At 42.5% G+C, this 22,369-nt stretch overlaps 1 protein-coding gene across 1 annotated transcript in view; it reads left to right on the forward strand.

Moving 5' to 3' along the window:
- Positions 1-6,177: 6,177 nt before the first annotated feature.
- EP300 (E1A binding protein p300) overlaps positions 6,178-22,369 on the forward strand; it is a 65,786-nt gene continuing 49,594 nt past the window's right edge. Inside the window, exons 1-2 of the mRNA XM_052788970.1 lie at positions 6,178-6,423; positions 20,924-21,582. Coding sequence (XP_052644930.1) covers positions 6,330-6,423; positions 20,924-21,582 — 753 coding nt within the window. The 5' untranslated portion in view covers positions 6,178-6,329. The remainder of the gene's footprint in view (positions 6,424-20,923; positions 21,583-22,369) is intronic.

Consider the following 22,369-nt stretch of genomic DNA (forward strand, 5'->3'; position numbering starts at 1 on the left):
ATATATACATTTCAGAGCATGAGATTCGGCTCTAGATCACCAGACCTCAAAGTTGCGGTATTTCCTAGGCAGAGTGTACCTCTGCCCCTCTCTTAAATTGAGAGGTCAATTTTTGTCGTCTTTTTTCTATTTCGTTCTTGCAGCGGGAGACTGCATGGCATGTTTGTTAGGACTATAATGTTGCATTCGCTAATGAAATAAAGTGGGGTTTTTTGGAGAACTTCTTTTAAGCAAAACCATGTGTTCCAGGGAGGAAACATTCTTCTGGTAAACAGCTGAGCCCTTAACATTTAGCAACATAACTCTGTGTTTGCAGCTATTGAAAACTGTGTGACCGAGGAAGCCTGCGTTTCTGGGGCCGAGGACTGAAAACATTTTGCTTGCTGTCAGAAAGTCAGCCCTTTCTTTTATGTATACGCTAGATGCAACAACCAGCTATTGGATGGTTATTTCTTATGGTTTTAATAAAATTTCTCTCGTATCAAAAAGCTGCTGGGTTTTAATGTTGACACCGCACTGAGCGATGTTCTCTGCTCCGGCACAGCTGGCTCTTGCTTTCCAGAAATATAGCTGTGCCCTGGCATTACTGGCAAAAATTGCAGCCTTAAGTCATTTCCTCACCCCTCTGACCTGTGCCAGGAAGGACCCTCCACACGCAGATCTCCCCGCTGGTATGGAGAAGGGGGTCATTCCTCCTTCCCTCCCCAGGAGCAGAGAGCTGCAGCGGCGGGAGGTAGCTGGGGAACAGGAGAAATTACCTGCCAGACACGAGCAGCAGCCCTGGAAAGCTCAGGAAAAGAGATAATACAGCTGGAAACTGCAGGCAGAAACAGGACTGAGAAGATGGGATGCCCTGTCCCCGGCTCCTGCCCCCCGACCTACGAGCCCCCCTCTTTCGGAGACACTTGTGTGGCTGCGGGGCTGCGGGGCAAGTCCTGCCGAAGGGGAGTGGGGAAGTTTTATTTCGTAGAAGTGATTTCCCGAGCAGCATTAGGGAGGGGAGGAGGTTGGTCGGGTGACTTTGAGATCACGCACCACTTCTCCGTCCAGCAGCTGGAAGGGGAAGGCCACAGCCCCGGCTCCCTCCCAGCCGAGGGAGATGATTATTCCTCTGCCTGCTCCTCTCGCTGAAGCTGGGATGCTGAGCTCTGGGCATCACGTCGACCCTGGCAGTACAAGGGGATCTTATCTTGTTCCCTGTAGCCCTCAAAGCAGCTGGGCATGCTTACAAATTTCGGTAACTACCAGCTAAGGCCAAACGAGATCCCATGATAAAAGTTCAAGGCCCTGCATTCCTCTTCTTATTGCTTTCCTGAGCGGATTCTCATTTTAATGGGACTTATGGTACTTTCATCCAGTTATCTCCAAGTATATAATGACTGCTGTAATTACTGGCAATAATGAGCTAATTAATTCTTCTAGGTATTATTTTCAAGGGGTAAATACTACTATCCTTGCTGTAAGAATGGGGAAACTGAGGCAAGGAGGAGCAGTTGTTGGGTAAATAGGTTTGTTTTACTTTGAATAGTATAATCTTTTCCTGGTTTTATTTGTATAGGTTTATGTACTTTCTTCTTAGTATGCTTTGTGTTCTATTATTGCTTTCCAGTAACTTTGTATAGTATTGTTTTGGCAGACAGCATTTAGCAGTAGTTGGTTGTGTGTATGTACTAAGGTTCATTTAAGAAAACTCCAGTGTTTTTAGAAAAATTAACAGATGCTGAAAGGTTTTGTTGTTGTTGTTTATATATACATTTGATTTATCTTAACCCTATTTTCCTGGTCTTTCCTTTTTTTTCCTCCTTCTCTTGTTTTAGATGACCTTCTTTTTCAGAAAAAAAAACAGAAGTAGCATTCTTTTCTATTTATTTTCCATATATTTCAGCTTGCATTTAAGTCTTTAATATGGAAAGCTAACAATACCACTTTCTAATATATAAACAACTAAGATATTTTACTGGTTTACTGGTTATGAAGCTTGTTTGGTTTAACTAACAGATCGGTTAATTACTTATATCTGTAATTCATATTCAGAAGATGTTTCCCACAGTTCAGGTACACTTCCCTGAACTCGTTTGAAGGGTAGATAAACAGGTAGCCAGGGGAAGCTGCACCAAAAAAAAGGACTTGACTTTGTTAGATTTTCCTGGTACTTAACAAAACTAACCGATCCATACAATACTCTCTGGAGTAGCAAATAACTACCCAGTTCTTTAACTTTTATCTCTCAGGCTGTGCTCCAGCAAGCACACATGTGCTCAGTTTTACTATGGCGAGTAGTACAGTGCGATTTCAGTGGAACTATGTGCTATATAAAACTAAGCACATATGCAACTATTGGTAGGATCAAGTCTCTAGATAGGAACTAGTGTCATGAAACTCTTATTTGAAACATCTGCTTTGCTCCAAACTTGTTGTTTAGTAAGGGCCTGACTTTTTAAAGCATTTAGGTGTTTATGTGCACCTTGGTGTCTTTATAAAGCTGGCACTAATTCCTTATTGAACTATGGATTAAGGGCCTCTAGAGAGTCTGAAAACCTTATATAGACTTATTTCAGTCAACTTTTAATTCTAAGGAGACTTAAAAAAAAAAGAAGCTAAAATTAGTCTCAGCTGTGTTAAAAAAGCGCTTCACAAGCAAGGGAAACAGTCGATCTGACAAAATAAATAAATTGAGGTAATACAAGACTTCTATAACTGGAATATTTTGTGGAATTTAGTAGCAATAAGAGGCAAAAAAACTGTGAGAAGCATAACATTGTTTCTAAGGTGACGCTGTTAGGTTTGATGCTGTTAACCCCAACAGCTTTAGTTCTGAGACTTTCTGCTCTCCCGACTATTTTCCTATCGCTTATTTGTCCGTGCAAGGCTCCCTCCACCCTTCTTTTAAAACATATAGATTTGTGCGCTGCCTATGGCTCCAAGACTTTCTGGAAGGCTAATACACGTACAGTCTTTAAGCACTTTTTGGAGCAGTTTGAGTGTAACCCTATTTGCATTTTCCCTTTTGTGCCGGGGGAGACAACAACCATCTCGCTGGAAATAAAGCCCAAACAAGGGAAGCTGAAGTGTGGGAGTACGTGAGGGAGCCGGCAGATAACTGTTACAGGGCTGTGAATCTCCGCTCATGCCTCCTCTCATCGTCTGTGGTGTTTGTTCTGGTGTTTAGGCTCGGCTCTTCCCAAATACCTGCTTCGGTTCTTACACGCAGGATGGCGGAGAGCTCAGCCCTGAAGGTGGGTGGCGAGAGAAGTCCTTGCAAATGTCCTGCTCAGCTCGAAAGAAACTGCTTTTTCCATTAAAAACATATGCAGGCCTGTGCTTCCCTTTCAGTCCTATCCCATAACCGTGGACGTCCCAAAAGAGCCCAGAGACACCAGAGGGAAAAGCCGTGATGGGGTATTTCCTTGCTAATAATCATGGCTGACGAGCCCTTAAAGATCTGAGGAGAACCCTTGGTGGCGGGTCGGCGATCCTAAGCTCTGAAACGTCTCAGGGGCCATGGAGGCTGACGAAGGACGAGACCAACCAGATCCATCCCTGCCCAGAGCCAGCCATGCCCAGCCTCGCTCAGAGGAGCGGGCACGTTGCCGGCAGGCTGCCGTGCCTCCTTCCCCAGCACACCTGGGGTTATTTTTGGCATAAAGCATGTGTTTTCTGGGTTTGTTTACTCTTCGGCATGGAGCGGGTTTTGGGGTTGGGTGGGGTTTTTTTTGGTGGGCTTTATTATTTTTTGGAAAGCGGCCGCAGCTCTCGCATCCCCCCGGCCAAGCAGCCTGCGGAGAGTCCCCCCTCGATCTCCTACGTTCGCCGCCCGCCGCGCCCCGGGGTGCCGCTCCCCAGCCCCGCTTACTCCCAGGCCGGCCACGGGCTCTACCCCAGCCCGGGCGCCGCGCGGCCCCGGGCTGCCATGTCTGTGGCGCAGCAAGGGCCGGGACCGGCGGGAGGAGCCCGAGGAACCGACAACCGTGTGAGGGAAGGCCGCGCAGGGAGAGACCCGCTCGGCCCCTCAGCCCACCGGGGCGGGCAGCGGGTACCGGGGAGCGCGGCGGGGCGGGGCGGCCGCCTCCCTTGGCCGCCCTGGGCCGCCGCCGGGCACTTTTCGGCCGACGGAAAAGAGCGTGAGGGGAGGAGGAAGAAGGAGCCGCTTTTTTTTTTTTTTTTGAACAAAACCCCTTCGCCTTTAAGGGGCGGAGCCAGGGGAGTTTGCGGAAGAGCCCGGCGAGAGGCGGGCGCTGATTGGGCGGGCGCCGTTCTCGTGACGGCAGCTGGGCGGTTCCGCTCGCCGTCCGGCAGCACGCCAGCCCCCCGCGTTCCATTGTGTGCGCCACCGCTGCCGGTTCCCCGCCCCCGGCCCTGGCCCCGCCCCTTTTTTTTCTCTTGGCTCACTTCCGGCCGCCGCCGCCGCCGCTCGCTTCCCTCCGAGGGACTCGGGAGAGTGAAGAAACAACAGCCGCCATTTTGTTTGTGTGTGAGCGACTGAGGGAGGGAGCGAGAGGCCGAGCCGGACGGGGCGAGCCAGGGGGAGGGCAGCGCAGAGAGACCCAGGGGCCCGGCCAGGGGACGGGGAGAGAAGCGAGGAGCCGAGACGCCCCCCCCCCCAACCCCCACCCCCGCGCCAGCCTGCCCGTCCCCCCTCTCTCTCTCTCTCCCCTTTTCTCTCTTCTCCTTTCCCCCGACTTCTTTCTCTCCCCCGCTCCTCTCCGCCCCCGCTTCTGCCCGCTCCGCCACACACGCCCCAGCAGCGGCCGCAGCCGGGCCGCCGCCGAAGCGCCAGGCAGGGGCAGTAGGGAGCCTGCGCTCGGCCCCCGCGCTGCCTGCGCCGTCCCACCCCCCCCCCCCCCGCGCCGGGGAGCGCCGAGGACCCCCCCCCCTCCCCCTCCCGGCCATTTAACCCACCTCGGGGCGAGTCCCCCGCCCTCCCCCGGCGCAATCTTCCTTCTGTTTTATTTTAAATTTTAAACACCCCCTCCTCCCTTCCCCTCCTCCTCTTCTCGGAGGGGTCGCTGAGCGGCCTCCCCCTCCCCTCCAGACTACCAACCTCTTCGCTTCCTTCCCCACCCTCGCAGAGGCGAAGAGGGAGTCCCCGCCGCGCCCCAGCAGCGGCCGAGTTTTTTTTTTTTTTTTTTTCTTCTCCCTCGCTTTCCGCGCCCCGCGTAGCCCGTGGGTCCGCGGGAGCGGAGACGGGCAGCCCCCCCCTCCCTGCCCGGCGCCAGCGCTCGGAACCATCCTCGGCCGCCCGGGAGGGGGGAAGGTAGGCAGAGAGGGGGGGAGGGGCCGGCTTCTTCCTCCTCCTCCTCCTCCTCCTGCCGCTGCTGTGGGATCGGCCCCTCTGCCTGCGCCGGAGAGGAGGGGGGGGGCAGCCCGGTACTGAGAGCGAGAGAAAGAGGAAGGGGAAAGAAGAGAAGAAGGCGGGGGGGGGAAGCAGAGAGGGTGTTGAAACCCGCCCCCCCACCTTCCCATCCCGCGATCGGTGCTGCCTCCATCAGGACAACAACCCCTCCTTCTTCCCTGCACAACAAGATGTGAAGCGGAGACTCCTGGGACTTATCCTCACCCTCCTCATCCTTACAGCTCCCCTTTCTGCAGCCATTAGCGACGGGCGAGGAAGAAGCGAGTGGAGCTGGGGACCCCGCGCACGCCTTGCCTCTCTCCCCGCCGCCTCCCCCCCAGCCCCGTCGCTGGCGGTGGGTATTTTTTTGCAGGGTGGTGTTGGAGGGGGAAGGAGCCGCTGCTAGAGGACGGTGATCTTTTTTTCTTTTTTCCTCCTCCTCTCCCCTCCTTCGCCCGCCTCCTTGTGGCGATGAGGAGGAGGAGGACGGCGCCGAGGAGGAAGAGGCTGATGGCGGCGGTGAGGAGGCAGCAGGAGGAGGAGACCCCCCGAAGGATGAAGATGATGATGGTGGCGGCGGCGAGGAAGCACCAGCAGCACAACAGCCGGGATTAATTTTACTAAAAAAAAAAAAACAACCAACCCTACCAGCCTCTTTTTTTTCAATTTTTTTTTTTTTTTTTTTTTTGGCGGGGGCTTTACCTGCTCTTCCCATCTTCGCTGAGCCCTTTCGCCTGGGGGAAGAGGCCTCTTCCCCCCCACCCCCCTCCCCGCCCCAGCTCCCAGCTTCTCCCTCCTTCTCCGCTGCCGCCCTCCCGGACCCCGAGGGGCAGAAAAAGGGGAACTTGGCCCCCCTTCTCCGCCGGATCCTCCTCGCTCCCTCTCGGCGTTATTGTTGTTCTTCAGCTGACTCGGGGCCCGAAAAGAAGGTGAAGGTTTTGGGGTTCACCCCCGACCGTCTCTCTGCTCTGAGTGATTGTCTAAAAAAGAATTAAAAATGGCCGAGAATGTGGTGGAGCCGGGCCCGCCTTCAGCCAAGCGGCCTAAACTCTCCTCACCGGCGCTCTCCGTGTCCGCCAGCGACGGCACAGGTCAGTCCCGGGGGCCCGGGCCCTCCCCACCTCTCGGTGCCGCAATTGCTGCCCTTTTCTCCCCTCTTCTGCCTAAATCTCCTCCTCCCTTTTGCTGCTGTTAACTCGTGCCTGCCTTCGTCCTTTCTGTTTGCCTGTTTCTCCCATTTGCGCTCCGTTTGAACCTATTGGCGTTAATGGCTTAGGGAGGGTGTTCGGATGTTTCTACCCTCCTATTTTTTTGGAAGTGATGGAAAGCAAAGCTGTTCAGTTTATTGTGCTCTTGATCAGCTGCAGATAAGACTTAACAGTTTGTCATTTTCGTGTCTTTCACAATAGTAGTTATTACTGAGCTCCTTGCTAAACATGTACCTTTAATGCCAGTTGCAGACATACGAAATAGTGCTAAAGATGATGCTTTTGTACACTTTATTGTTGAATTACGTGTGTACGTCTGCACACACAACTGCGTCTTGTTTCTTATTTTATTTTGCATATACAAGGGGTTTTTTACAGGTCGTTTAGAAACGAGATTTATTTCTCTGCTGTTTTTTTTTTCTTCTTGTGTGCAGAGCGCTTATTTGGTTTACTTTTTACAATCCTTCTTACTCTTCCTTGCAGAAGGATATCTAAAACCTGCTTTTCTGATTCAAATAGACCATCGACTTTAGGAAAAAAACAGCTAAAACCAAACTCCAGATCCCAAGCTTTGGGTGTAAGATTTATCGAGACTCTTCTTAAAAATGGAATGTTATTTCATCTTATTTGTGTTAAGAATCAATATGGAGTGTAGCTCATCTTGCATCTCCCATTTCTTTGCTGCGAGAGCAAAATGTCTGAATTTCCCCTGTAGACTTAAGAGCTGCGAAGATAAAGGGGCTTCTCCGCAGTCCTGCAAAGGTCTTCGGTGATGCTGCGAAGGCAAGCTAGAGGTTGGAAATCTTAGGTGTCCCAATCCCTACCAAATACGAACTGGTTGTACTGGGAGGGGGAGGGAGTAACAAAGGGCTCTTCAGCTTTTTAATGCTTCTTGTGAAGCAGATGAGTATTTGGTGTCATTTTGCTATGAAGAGTACTTGGTTACCTGTCCCACAGGAGTTTCTTTGAACTGTCTTCAGATCTTCTTAGCCTATGGGATATGGAGGAGGCTTCCTCCTGCCAGTCTGGTGAGTGGTGGCATTTCTGAAGGCACCGATGGTCTTGTTCAATGCAGTTAACAGCTGGCAAGAAAAAGGAAGAGTTGGTTGGGTTTTTGTTGTTTTTTGTGGCTTTTTTTTTTTTTTTAAAAAGCTCCTCATTTGACAGTAAACAGAAGGTTTTAGTAGCTGGTTTTTGGTTGAGCAGTGGATGTGATTCTACCTGGAATCATCTTCAAAATTTTGATTTTTGCCTTCTCTATTCTTGGTGAATGACATACTAGTTTTGAAAAGTTTGTAACTTTCAGAGCATATTAGATACAGGCAGTATTATGTTGTAAGTGGACGACATGACTGTTCGTTCCTAATATCAACAGGTCTCTAGTAAGAGTAGAAGAGCATTGGAGAAGCTGCTCTTTAGCTAGAGCTAGTTGTTGGGGGTTTTTGTGCTAGACTTGGAAACCAGTACTTAATTCAGTAGTAACCATTTTTAATTTTTCTTGACAGTGGTCATCTTGCTTTGTTTAGAGAGGTGAAATAAAAATGTATTTTGTGAGAGAAGTCCTGATACTTGAAAAATATGAAAGTTAAAGACGTGATTCAGATGAACGCACATATCTAAGTCAAGCCATTTGTGATCAAATAAGGTTTGGATAATTTGTGAATGTATTTCAGTTTAACAGGTGCAGATTTTCACAGAATACTTAGCCTATTTTAATTGTTAGCTTACTGGACAGCTTAATGAACTTTTTTACAGTTCTGGTGAAACACTAGGGATTGTTGGACAGTTTCAGTAGTGCACGAATGGGATAATTTTTCTCAAAGTGATTGAGATTGTCATCACCTGATAGCTATGCAGAGGTTTATAGTGGTGTGAACACTTCACGTATGCTACATGAAAACTACTAAAGGATTCTTACTCTTCTGGATTTTTTTTTTGTTGACAACTTATTAGCTAGATTTGGGACAGTTCCACTTTCTGTGGTTTTTAACATGATATCTGTTTCTCTAATTAAATAAAATCAAACTTCTTAACCAATAAGCATGTTTTGGGGGTTAAACTTTTTCATTTGCTGCTTGAGAGACTGCGTTTTTTTTGGTCCCACTTTTGCTGTTGTGGGAAACTGCTTTGAAGTTTACATTTTTTAACCTATCTGCTCCTTAAATTTGCTTTGAAATAGTGCAAGCAGCTTTCATTAAGTAACTTCCACTTATAGAATCTGTTGTACTGTCCCCACTCCTTAGTTAATTATAGAAAATAAATAACATGGTGCTTATGTACTTACTCAGGCACTCTTTTTAAAACTGTTAGATTCACAGCATCATTAGAGAGAGGGAAGGAGAAAGGTGAGAAACTTGCACTGTTGATGAAACTTTTTCCAGCACATGTGCATAGTGGATTTTTCAGTGTGTTTCTTTTGCTGTTAACTTTTGGACTTATTTCTTACTCTGAAATACTGTTTTGGCTTGTTAGGTACCTAAAAACAATGACTCACCCTATTAACTAACTTATTAACTTATTCCCAAACTTACAGATGTTAAGTGTATTTATATTGAAGACTTAAGTTGAGTCTCTAATTCATTCATGTTTTCACTGTAGACCTGGATGATACTGATGGAATGTACTAAACTTGAATGTTGGTGGCTTTCTTCTAAGAAGTTGGCAAAGATTGTCCTAGTATGCTTGCTTTATTGGCAGCAGCCAAATACAGCTGCATTTCCCACTGTTGCTGCAGTGCTGCATCTTCTGTCTTAAAAGTCTTAAATGGTTTGTGTGTTCCCTGCTCAGAATTTGCTTTGCCATAGAACTTGCTGTGTTAGTGGAGTTTGGAGTTGCTCTATTAATGCCAGTTCCTTCTTGAGGAGGTAAAAGTAACATAGACTTACAGGGAAGCTGAAATGTTTGTAGCATGTTTTGTAATAGACATTTTGAAGTAATTTAGAAGGTCTTGGTATTGTCAGGGTCGTGTAGTATATTAGAATTTTTGAATGGTCTCATTTTTTTCTTGAATGTTGTGTAGTTCTAGAATAGTGTCAGGAACAGGACTGTGTGGATTCCTTTAAACTGCCAGGGGTTTTTCTACAACCTTTTTTCTATTTAAATGTTACATTTGTTGCAAAGAAGAATGCTAGTTATATGCATATCTTGTCCAGACATTAAGTTTTCTGAGGGCCAATACAACTCTACAGTGGAGTCACCTTTTGTTGGTACAGTATCCTCAGTATGGAACGCGAGTGTGTGACACTGGATGCTAGCGCAGGTCCTCTGTACTAGCATGGTTACATTGACATAAGTACTTTGCCAGTGTAGCTCGTTTTGCTTACCTTTCCTTACTGGTAGAAATACTGTTTTGGTATGTTGCACCTAGTCTGACAAGACTTTCTTAAACATTGTATTAGCGAACCGGTGCACACTGGTCTATTTCCCCCCCTTCCCCACTATAACAGAATAATTTGAGTGTATCCTGAAGAGTTAGCTCCTTGAGTAAGTGAGTGGAAGTCTTTCATTTTTAACTGGATGCCTTAAACCAGTGATTTTCTTTTTTTTTTTCTTTGGGGGGGCCTTTTTATTTGTGAACTCACTTTTTCCTGCAGTAATGCAGGTGCATTGAAATTGCCACGTACAGATTTCTGTGTGGTATATTCAGGAAGGGAGAGTTTAATCATGTTTCACAACCCCTCCTTAGGAATAACCTGTTCTCTGTGAACTAGGAAAGCTTTTTGGGCTCTGGGTTCCGAAATGCTGTTTTTCACCAAGGAATAAAAATGGAGTTTGCTCTCTGCTGCAGCGTGGTTGTACGGTATCATGTCTTTGGGTTCCTAGATCCGAAAATAGGATTTTAAGTGCTTAGTGTTTCTGGCTTGCTGTAACATTGGAAGTCAGTTTTCTACAATTAGCTGACACGTGTATTATATCAGAGATCAGGGTACATATTTGTGGTATGTGCCTTAACATCCTTCAGTTTACTATATCCAAAAGTAGCATTTTTCTGAGTAATAGCACATCTTCAATCTCCCTTTCAGTACCTATCTTTTGTAAAGTTTGTATGTTCCTTTTATTTCAGGAACTGCTTCTGACCTTTAAAACTTTACTCTCCCTTACATCAAAGGTCTAAGACTTGTAATGAAACTTCTTGCCTGGACTACTTCAATTTTGACTGATACTCATCTTTCATTTGTTCAAAATGTATCAGGATGTTTCTTTGCTTGAAATGAATCATATTAATCTTGTCTCACTGCCTTTTCCAGAGGTATATGCAGGGTTTTCAATTCTGGTTTCAGCCAGCGATGGTTTTTTTCCTTGTGTTTGTATATACTCCTTTTAAAATTAAACACTTTTCACAAATCTGTTTTCTGGCTAATGTTTAAGACCAAGTCATTACATTTACCTTACAGCCATCAGTTAAATATTATCCCTTCTTGTTAGAGCCACATTTTTTTTTATTGCTGGTTTTTTTCCAAGTATTAGTTATGAGATGAGATGCCTTAAAATATGGTTTGATGGGTGGCATATACTGTAAACCAAGTATTGCAGTGATGTATGCTTGTGTGGCAAAAATGGGCATCTTTGCCTTGTAGCTAAGTAAGTTCTCGAAGTAACTGCATTAGGAATAAAATTAAGAGAATTTAAGTCTGCAAAATTTTCTTTAAAAGTAAACGGATCATTCATATGGTGCTTAGTAACTTTTTAAGGAAAATCTTGTGGACTTTTGAACCTCCTAGATTTCCAAACTGCTATGTCTCTGCTTTTTTTTTTTTTTTGCCCCTTTCACCAAGTGGATTGTGTGTGTGTGTCTGATATAGGTATGTACTTTTTCTGAGCAGTGTTAGAAAGGTACCTAATTTTTTAAAAAAAGGAAGTAACCACTACAACACAAGGACCGTACGTATCGTGATGTAAAACTGAATCTTGAGCACTGACAAATAAAAAAACCTTTGAGACTAGAAAACCAATCTAAAAATACAGATTCAGAAGTTTGGTATTGCAGGGAAAACCTTTGTTGCTGAACTTGGGAATTTAAATTCTAGATTTAAAAGAAACTACTAATTTTTTGCATCTTGTCCCTCATGGTCCTAGAGCAGGGTTTGGATTTAGTCTAGAGGGTCCCTAGTTCAGGTTATTGGTCAGTTGTGTATTTGCAGAAAACCAAAGTTTATCTGGGAAAGGTCTAGTGGGCTCTAGGGTTTAGTGTATGTTTTTAGGGGATGTGCGTTTCATAAGGTACTAGGGATAAATGCTGAACTTCTACTGTAGGAATTGTGGTTTCTGGTACGTTTACAACTTTGAGAAAGTGACTTTATTATTAGATTTTAATTTTGTATGATTTAGTGTGTATTTCTTGCATCTTCTCTCTAGGTTGCTTGATTATCTCCAGTGTGTCACCTCAGTGTCTTGCTAAGCTGCTTTAGCAGGAGCAGCCTTTCAGTGCTTGTTCCAACAGCGTAATGATACTACTTTAACCTTTCTCATCACCTGAACTAGTGCCCCCTCTGAGAGGGCTTGGCCAAAAGCCATTTAGATTTATTGTTTGACAAATGGAGTAATTTTGCTTTTAGATTTTGGTGACAGATAAACAATGCACACCTGTCTCCAAGGATTTGGCTTTTCTGTCTTTACTTAAACTGTAGCAGCAGGCTGAAGTAAAATACATCTGTCTCTGCATATGGTTGTATGCACTGACAAAAAACTTCTGTGGTTGCATTGAATTTGTAGAACTTCAATTAGAACTTGAACTAGGGCAATTCATAGAAATTCTCTCCCTGAGCAGTCAGTGACATACCTGACAACATGACTTTGTTCTCTTCCTAAATAGCAACAAGTTTCCTTAAAATGGATTGGCATATGAATGTATTTAAAGTTCTCTTAAAAGCTTGACGTGCTATATTCTTCTTCAAGCATGCATTTCTTCCAGAACTTTTTTAAGAAAATCGGAAAAAGGAGCATTGAATTCTGATTAACTCAAATTGTAGTAACTTGTGGTTTAGTTGACGATCAGGTGTGTTTACAGGAACAGCAAGGAGATGAAATCGTGGTCCAAACTAGGATTTTCATTAAAAAGTGCAAGGTAGGTACAGGACCTTCAAAAACAGTGCTGGTTATTTTCTACTATGGGTGGTTGTGAGATCTTTTTTGTGAGAAAGATTTTTGCGTTTTTCCATTTGATGGTGCAAAACACCTCTGTACTGCATCTTTCGTTGTATCTCCGTAAGAGATATAAGTAGACTTTTGAACCGTATCTGTTTGCTTGCAGAATCATGATTTAGTATTTCTTGCTCTGTAGATCTCCCAAATACAAGTGAATAGATAATGTCTTTTACAACGTACTCTCACTGTATTAATGAACTCAATCTCATTCTCAACTTTTTTTTTTTTAAGAATTCTAATAAAAAATAAAACTCTGCCAAAATGCTGCTGTATGGCTTGCTCAGTACAAATTCTGCTGAAACTAAACTGCCTTTTACGTATTCCTGAATATAATTTCAGGAGCTATGGGGAATTAATTACTGGTTCAAGATAAAGAAGTCTGATCTGCTGACTTCTGTTTTTTGTTTACTTGTGTATTTTTTTGTACATAAATTCAGCATTGCTTTTTGGTTTTACTAAGGAGGAATGTTGAATGAACTCAAGTCAGTGATACTCAGAAAACTGACTTTTTGGTAATTGTATATGCAGATTGCATAATTTCAAAGTCGTGGTTGACAATGAAGTGAACTTTACTCTTTTCTTGAAAATGATTTGTAATCTTCTGAAATGAAACTGATTCAGTGTGCTTGTGCACATACGGATGTTCCCTTCCTATCTGCATGTACCCATTTTTTGCCCACTGGTATAGCAGACCAGTAAGGCATCTCTAACTTTCCGGACTTGTGTGCGCAGTGGTCAGCAATTATCAGACTCGCAGCTGAAATGCTATTCTTGCTATTTAATGATGCCACGAACCAACAGTAGCTAACTTAAGGTGGTCTTACGGGAATTTCAGTGGCATACACAGGCTAGACTTGGGAATAAGAATACTAATTTAGAGACTTTTCACTGAAGTTAAAGGTAGCCCAGTGAAATTTATGCAAATAGCAACATGTTCACAAGGAAATTAATTGTGTGACTTCAGCATTTTGGAATTAAAATGTCAAAATTTCATCTTATTTTGGTTATCAGCGATGGCAAGACTAGTACCTTTGTACTGTGTTAAGTAACAGCGTGAATAGGCAGATACACAAACAACAGTGTCTCTGAAATTACCCCTTAAGTAATGTTAAAATATTAAACATACTCTATCTTGATTCTTGCACCCAGTCTTTTCCATATTACACCACTTCTGTTTCCCTAGGACAGCTATAGTTCCACATTCCAGAATCATAACCATTGAATTTTCACTATGGTTTTCAGTGGTAAATACCTACTATCATCTGTATATCTAAATACTGGTTTTTGAAGAACTTTGAATATGATAATGAAAATGAAAACAGTTTGTTATAAATACTATTTTATTCTAAAGTTGCAAAAAACATGCATCAGAGTCTACTAAAATTGGCATTTCTGTTGATACTAGTTTGGGACAAATATGACTTAAACTTGCAGATTATTGAGACTCTTTTCCTTAAGCAAGAGTTGATGTGTTTGACACCAGTGCTTGAATAGGAATTAGGATAGCTTAAAAAAAAAAAATGGATAGAGTGAGGTCCTAGTTTTAGGACTCCAGTAGATGTTGAACGATAAGTTGTTGCTTCTTTAGAATGATTTTTTTGTTTACACTTGTGAAATACTTACGTTTATACCCGGTTATTACAACTAATAACGAAATCATGTGCATTCTAGGTGGTGAATTGGACTTTGACCAACAAATATTTGTTTTTAAAAAAAAAAGCTGTGCCTGAAGTTGTGCACTACCATGACATGCTAACATGCTTTGTGCCTTTGTGTTTGTTGTCTTCCAGGGGTTTTGAATATGTCCTGTCCTTGCAGTCTCACTTCAAATTATCAAGTTGCTTGATGTAGTGAACAAATTTCGGGTCTTGTCTGGATTGGCAGGGAAGGAAGGAGGCAGTGCTTCCCCAGTTTCTTGCAGGGAACAGAATTAACACCGAAATCTAATGCTGAAGAGTGTTACCCAAATAGTGTAATACAGAATAAGAATTCTTAGTTGCTGTTGCATAAGCAATAGTGAAGACCTCTGCGTCATACTTCCGCGTTGGGGGTAAATGGCGATGAGGTTTATATAGGGACTGATGTTCTAGGATTTTGGAAGCAGTAGTTGCAATGATGAATCTAGATGTTGATATTTTAGGCTGATGTTGAATTTTTGCCCCTTCGTTTTGCATCAAATTGGTAGATTAATTTAAATTAACTCTACAGTTTAAGTTAGGAAAAACAATTTGGCAGAGTTTGTATTACCATTGGGTAACTGTGGCTTCACAGAGGGTCTACATGAAAAGCCTTCTCCTTAGTGGGCTTCAATGGTCAGAATAAATCTGATCTCCAAAATGCTGTATAGCAAAGTTCTCACACCCACCTGGTAGGAATCTTTGAGTTCTTGCCTCTTTCTTAGATGTCTTCCTGCCCCCCCCCAATAAAGCTGAACATGTCTACCTTAATTTTATGCCATTGCACAGAGGCCTTGGGAATTGATGACTTTCTTTATTAGCACTTTGTTTCAAGTCTGTGCTTCACCTTTGTTTCTGTGTTTTCGTGGATACCTGAGAATCATCTTGTAAGAACATGTCTCCTTATCTTGTTCTGCCTTTTTTTATTTTTGTTTTGAGTTCTGGCTTATTTTTTAGGGGCATTTCAGACAATACATTTCAGGACCTGTAATGCTGGTGCTTGACTGCAAGTTTGAATGGCTCGTTTCACTGGAATATTGGCTGTATCCTCTGGGCACTTTCTCTGTTACGTCTAGGCCCTGTTCAATTCCTGGATAGCTTTCATGTCACTGTGCAGGGAAGATACTGACCTCAGCAGCTTATTGTTATTCTTTGTCTGAAAGCGCAGCAAAGGTATCATGTTTTCTGTGTAGTCCAACATCATCTGTGGCTCCTGTCAACCCTGTCACATGCATGCTTTGTATTCAGTGTCCTGTATTAAGCCTTGTCCACTTGTTTCATTGTGACCCTAATGACTGTGATATAATTTGATCTACTGATAGGTTTCTGGAGCCCAGAAGCATTTGTGCAAAAAGGTGACTGTTCAGCAGCTTTCTAATTTGATATGTCTGTGTTCAGAATATAATATAATAAAAGGGAGGCAGGGACAGGAACTATAAAGTCTCTTCCTTCCGTAAGATCAGCAACGAGGTAAGCATGGAGTAAGTTGTTGTCTTACGTGTCTGGCATGCAGGGTTCTTCGCGTGTCACTGTTGACACATGATGCAGTTTCTTCAGATGTATCAACTCTTGTTTGAGATGGAATGCTTGAATGTCTTGAGTCTGTGGGTACAGTACACATGAGAGTAAAGTGGTTTTGCTATTTTGTAGTGTGTGGGCAAGTTCTTGGAAAACTAGTATTATTCATTGCAGCCTATTTGCTAGAACCAGATAAAAATATTGATAAAAATGCCTGGTTTATTCTGAAAGGTGAATAGAGGTCTGTTATCTTAATCCAGAAATGAGAAAATGACTGAATTGTGACTGTAGGCTAGAAGGCATGCAAGAGAAGCTAGCATGTACTGCTTGAACCCACATGTTGATTTCTTTGCTAAGTAGTTGGTGTGGATATATTTTCCTTGCATTGTAAACATTGTCAGAAATCTCTACCTTGCCTGGCATGCTTTGAGAGCTGTTACATCACTGGTGCTGCCAGGTGCTCTTGCAGTAAAACTAGCTCGAAATAAATACTTTAACTCATTTGAAAATTGATCACTTGATAAGGCACCCATGTCTTACTGACATAAGGATTTTGATTGCACGCCCTGAATCTGTACTAGTTTAAAGTCCATTTTGGCGCCTGGTGGGTTTCCGACCAAGGCCAGCAGTTTCCTTGCATCTTGCAGATCAGACACTGTCAAAGACAGACTTCTTAGAAGTAGGGTCCAAAACTAAGAAAATAATCCATAGTATGCAACACAAGTTAGCACGCTGATTTTTTTTTTTTTTTTAAGTTGCTTTCTCACAGTTCAGGGTGCAGTTCATATTACTTAATACAGCCTAACTGGACTGCCATTGCAAGAAATGGACCTGCTCCATCTGTCTTTTCTGACCCACTTTCTCGCTACAGATCTAATGTAGCCAGGGCAAGTCAGGCCAGTTTCTTGACTCTACAAAAAAAGACATGCTTAAGTGTTCAGTAGTGGTACAGTTCCTAAAAGGAATTATTATATGCCTTTGCATGTTGAGACTACCTCAGGTGAAGACTTTCTGATTACCTACTTAGATGTTGTTTTGTGGAGGTACTTTCTCTTTTCTTTGAATCTTAGGTGGCAGTAGCAATCTATTCTATATCTTCTTGTTACCTTTGGAAAGAATTACACTAATAATACCATAAATAACATAATGTGGAATCACTCTGTGCCACTCTATTGAGATCAAGATTTAGCCCTACCACTTACTGCCTGCATATCACTGGATGGTTTCGAGCTTTTAGGCCAGATAGTGTCTGTTCTGTTACATCCCAATTTTTTTGTGTCTGATTATACCCTAAGATCTCTAGGGATTATGAGTCAAGTAGACAAACCTTGGCAGGACTGATCTGCCTCCTTCGCCTTCTCACGAGCTTTATTTTGTTAGTAAGAAATCTTCGTGTGTATCCTTAATGAAACAGATTGCAAGGTGAGCAGTGGACCCAGTGTACTGGAAAGTCAATCAGTTCTCTGGCTGTTTATCATCATTGTCTTAAGCTATGCCTTTGGTTCTTGTGTGAATGCATGTGCCATTATTTTCACGTGGTCTATGAGCTGTCTGGCCCAGCCTTGTCAGTTTTTGGATTGGTCATAGGTAGAACTCTCTACAGTGGGCTGTAGGATGCGTATTATATGTAAAAGACTGTGAAACGGATTGCAACTGTTGAGATACATGAAGTCTTAATGATCTCTATGGTCTTTTGAGACTGTTCGTGTTTCAGTCCTGTATCTGAAAACTTCTGCCTCCTGGCAGTTGACTAAACATGTGATTTTCATAGTTGACCAGACAACTGAAAGTTTTTCTAGTTTTGTTGTTTATCTACAGGCTGAAGAAGAATGAAGTTTTGTTTTTGGAAAAGAATTACAAAAAGAGAAAACTCACACCAGGATATTGCATTGTTGTCATTTACTACTAAGGATTTTGGCTTGTAGCTGATAGTATTCTTTTATGATGAATCTTCTGTTGTGTATTCTCTAGGATTAAAAATCCTAACAAGTTAGTCTTATATGGAAAGAACAGTTCACATTTTTTTGATGTAAAGAATTAATCTGATTGGGATTATCTCACAAGCATTTAGTGTTGTGGTTTTTGTTTGTTGTTCGGTTTTTTTTTAATGTAGCTGTTGATTTGGTGTGTTTTGAGACATTAATAGAAAGAATTAAAAACACTTCTGAGTTTTTATGACTTTTTTTTCTTCCTGTTCATGGGTGGCAGAGGACAACCAGCTCAGGTAGCTTATACCTGGATACTCAGTTGGATATGAGCGAATAAGCCTTAAAGCTGGAATTATCTTCTCACCTATGAGGAGGGGGAGCTCCAAAAAGAAAGAGGTCTTCAGAGAAGCAGATTAATATATTCTTGTGGAGAAAGATGATCAAATCTTTGGCTCTCAGAACAAGAATTGCACTGCCTCTTTGCAGTGTTATATCTGAAATCATCTAAATGGGTCTTTCTGAGAAAATATTCTGTAGTGGTTTCAAAGATTAATTAGTTCTTCATATTTAGACACATACTGATCACTTTCCAGGTGGTTTTGTGAAAGGCTTAACATACAATGGTATGATCTCAAGAAAGGTGAAGAGGGGATTTTTGTTTTGGGACTCACCCTGTCCTGGAAGCTGTGTATGTTCAAGAGCAGAAGTTCTTTCCCCAGCTACAGTTGGTCACAAAACTGGCCTTTGAGCTGTGTGGGCATCTTTGCCTCAACAGCTGTTTCCCAGTTTGCAGATGGGAGGTTGCTGTGGGCTGCCATTATGGTTGTGTTGTAGGTACAGGGTTTATGCTGTCTTATGTTCTTCCCAGACACTTAACTTTTGTTTTCGGTTTTGTTTGTTCATCATTAAGGAGAATTTTTTTTCTGGACAGCAGACTACCTTGTGAATTACTGATCGTATTTTTTTTTACTCCTTCCTCACTCATGGGCTGTTTGTCAGGTTATTAGCCAGAGTGTTTTCTGGATGTAGTGCTTCAACATTCGCCTGTTAAAGGCGCCCTAACAGGCATCTTAAGATGTCTGTTGAAGCTGTTTTAAACTGTCATGTATTTTTTGATTGCTTTTTCCATTTCTTTGATCTCCCCTCTAATCTGAGGGTCTCTCCCACTGTAACTCTTCCCATGTTCATCAATATTTAATTTGTAAGCTAACCACTGAGCATTGTAAGTTGGGGTTTGGGGGAGTTGTGTTTTGAGAGAAGTCTACTGACACAAAACTCTAAATTCATCATTTTGAATAGAGGAAAACTTAGACAAAGCTTTAGTCTTCTGATTCTTCCTTCACTTTAGAATCTTCAAAAATACCAGTCATGGTGAAGAATAGAAGTGATGCAAAGGAAAGATCAGTCCTTAGTATGTGTTGTAAAGCATAACTTTTAGAATGAGATTTACATTAATGAAGAATGGGCTAGCTGATTTTAATAGTTTAAAACATAGTTCTTCAGTGGAAATTTTCATTCTGTCTCTGGTGCTTTGCAGTAAGGAAGAATATATAAATAGAGTTATAAAATCTCCTCTGTTGTGGTATACCTGCATTCTTGCTAACCTCATACCGTATTTTCAGAATTCTTAAGTCATGATCTTATCTGCGATAACAGTTGCGAAGCTGTAGAAACTCTGTTAGTACTGGAGTTTGGCAGTTTGGGTATGGTATTGCGTGAAACATTATGAACAGATTTCTAATGCTGATGAGCTTTTCTAACTTAGGTGCTGTTTAACTGTAGTCTTTTTCCATTAATATTTGGACCAAGTCATCTTGCCAGCCCTTCCAGAATTCAGTGTAATTGACATTTCCTTTTAAATGCAGTTGCAGTTGCTGAGATAATGAGTAGTATTTTAGGTCATTGTCTAGATCTGAAGTATTTGAAAATGCCGTGCAATACCTCCTACAGAGCATCCATGAAATGACCTTTCTGGCAGAAGGGGTGCTGAAATGTTCCAATAGTTAAAATTTAAAAACTCCTCCTTTACCAGGTATTCTCAGATTCCAAATATTAAGCTTTACAGCCTAGTTATGCATAGTTACGACACCCAGTGGCTCAGCTTTTAGCCATAAACTTTCTAGGTTATTTTTGTTTTAACTACCATAGATTAAATATACAGATCAAGGTGCATGCTGCTTCTGCAGACTTAAGAACTTCTTGTTTTCTTGAGTGAATTGATTCTGGGTACTGTGTAATGTTCTCGTATCTGTATATCCCAAATAGTAATCTTTCTCCACTTGGTTATCTTGGGTATTGCTTTGCATGGGCTCTTGAGATGTGAATTTGATTTTTCATCCTAGTGTTTTTTTCACAGCTTTGTGGCCAGGAGGGGTTACTTTGATTGTTTTCTGACAGTGCTCATTGTGGGAAGATACTGGTTGTCCAGTGTAGTTCAATGGAATTTTGCAATTCTGTGCTGGGAATCACTGGATGTGGAAGATTAAAAAAACGAACCAAACAAACAAAAACCACCAAAAAATACCCAACAACAAAAAAACCCCCAAAACGAAACCAAACAAAAGAAAAACACCACCAAACCCCACAACCAAACCTATTTATTATTTTATAAATAGTAACCATTTTTTCAGAAACTATATTACTATATTAGTTAGATCTGTTCCAAAAGTGACAGAGTTCAGTGAAAGTTAAAAATTAAAGACAGTGCTTCCCCATCAACCTTTTAATTCTTTGTAATAATTGTTGTCTTAATTCCATTGGCTAACTCTGTGGGATTTTTTTTTAATACAGGTTTTTTTTTCTCTCTTGTCAAATTTCTCAAGTTGAGAAGATAGATCATAGTCTGAGATACCCAGTGATCCTTCAACACAGACTGTTGTAGGAGAGTGAAGTAGAATGGTCTTTTCCAGTTCAGACTCTGTAAAGTTTAGAAATTACTTTTACCATGACAAATTGGATAGTTTTCAGTAATGACTGATATGGGAATTTTGCTGGAACATCGAAAGTGAAGTTCTGCTAGTTACTTGAAATACAAAAAGTCGAAACTAATGAACAAGACTTTTCTTCAAGACACTACTGATTGCTCTGACTTCATATAAAATTTGTTTTATTTTTCAGATTTTGGATCACTCTTTGATCTGGAACATGACTTGCCAGATGAACTGATCAGCTCCACAGAACTGGGACTCAGCAATGGTGGTGACATTAATCAGCTGCAGACCAGCCTTGGCCTGGCACAAGATGCTGCCTCTAAACACAAGCAGCTGTCTGAACTTTTACGGGCTGGTAGCTCCCCAAATCTCAATATGGGGGTTGGTGGCCCTGGCCAGGGCATGGCCAGTCAAACCCAACAAAATAGTCCTGGAATGGGAATGTTAAACAGCATGGTGAAAAGCCCCATGGCACAGGCTGGGTTGACTTCTCCCAATATGGCAATGGGTGCAAGTGGACCAAACCAGGGTCCTTCAGCCCAATCCGCAGCAGGAATGATGCCAACAGTAAACAGTCCAGTTAACCAGCCTGGCATGGGAATGAACACAGGGATGAATGCTGGCATGAATCCTGGTATGTTGGCAGCAGGCAATGGACAGGGGATGATGCAGGGGCAAGTCATGAATGGTTCAATTGGAGCAGGCAGAGGGCGACCTAATATGCCGTACCCAAACCCAGGAATGGGTACTGCTGGTAACTTGTTGGCTGAGACACTGCAACAAGGCTCTCCGCAGATGGGAGGACAGGCTGGACTGAGAGGGCCACAGCCTGGAGCCATGAACAAGGTAAGACAAGCTAAACTTGACTTTATTACCTTCCTTCTTATTGTTGACTTTGTTTTGTAAGAATTATTCCTCTGCAGTATGGGTTCTATAGAATGGGATTTTTTTCTTTTAAGAGTCCTGGATCATGTGGTAAATAGTTTATATGCTGCTAAGGTGGAATTTGTGGCAGTCATGGGAGTCAAAAATTGAGTCTTGCACAACAAGCAAGACTATTGCTAGATTAAAAAACCTATTTTAGAAATCTTATGGCAGTATAGATTATCAACAGCACTAAAAAGTACTTGATTGTATTTTATTCTGTTTTATGCTTTGTCCACAAACGTATTTTCCCAACTAATGTGATGCTGGTATTGCGAGTGTGATAGGAATTCATCAGGACTTTTTCTATGTTGTGGTGCCTTTTTCTGTGTGACACTTAATCACAGTATTTGTTGTCTGAGATCAGCTGAGTGTTTATGCTGTAGCAGATGCTAAGAGGCACATACAGGTTTGAATGGACTGATACACTGTATGTGCTAAGACATACATTGGCCTTGTTAAGGAATAGGTATTTGAGTTAATGGTGGAGAAGGAATGCTTGTGTAAACACCTGAAGACAATTTTTAGTTTCTTAAAAGACTGTTAATCCAACTCAGTTCTAGTTTTAAAATTTACAAAGACTTTGTCCACAGGAGAGTAAACCAGAAAGCTGAAAAAAAATCTTTTTTTATACCAGAGAAGGAAATAGATGTGCTTTTGTAATTTAGGAGATTGGAAGAAAGTTGTTGACATGAGTCACTGAAAAGAT

The sequence above is a fragment of the Harpia harpyja genome, chromosome 6 (assembly GCF_026419915.1).
Source record: "Harpia harpyja isolate bHarHar1 chromosome 6, bHarHar1 primary haplotype, whole genome shotgun sequence".
Lineage (NCBI taxonomy): Eukaryota > Metazoa > Chordata > Aves > Accipitriformes > Accipitridae > Harpia > Harpia harpyja.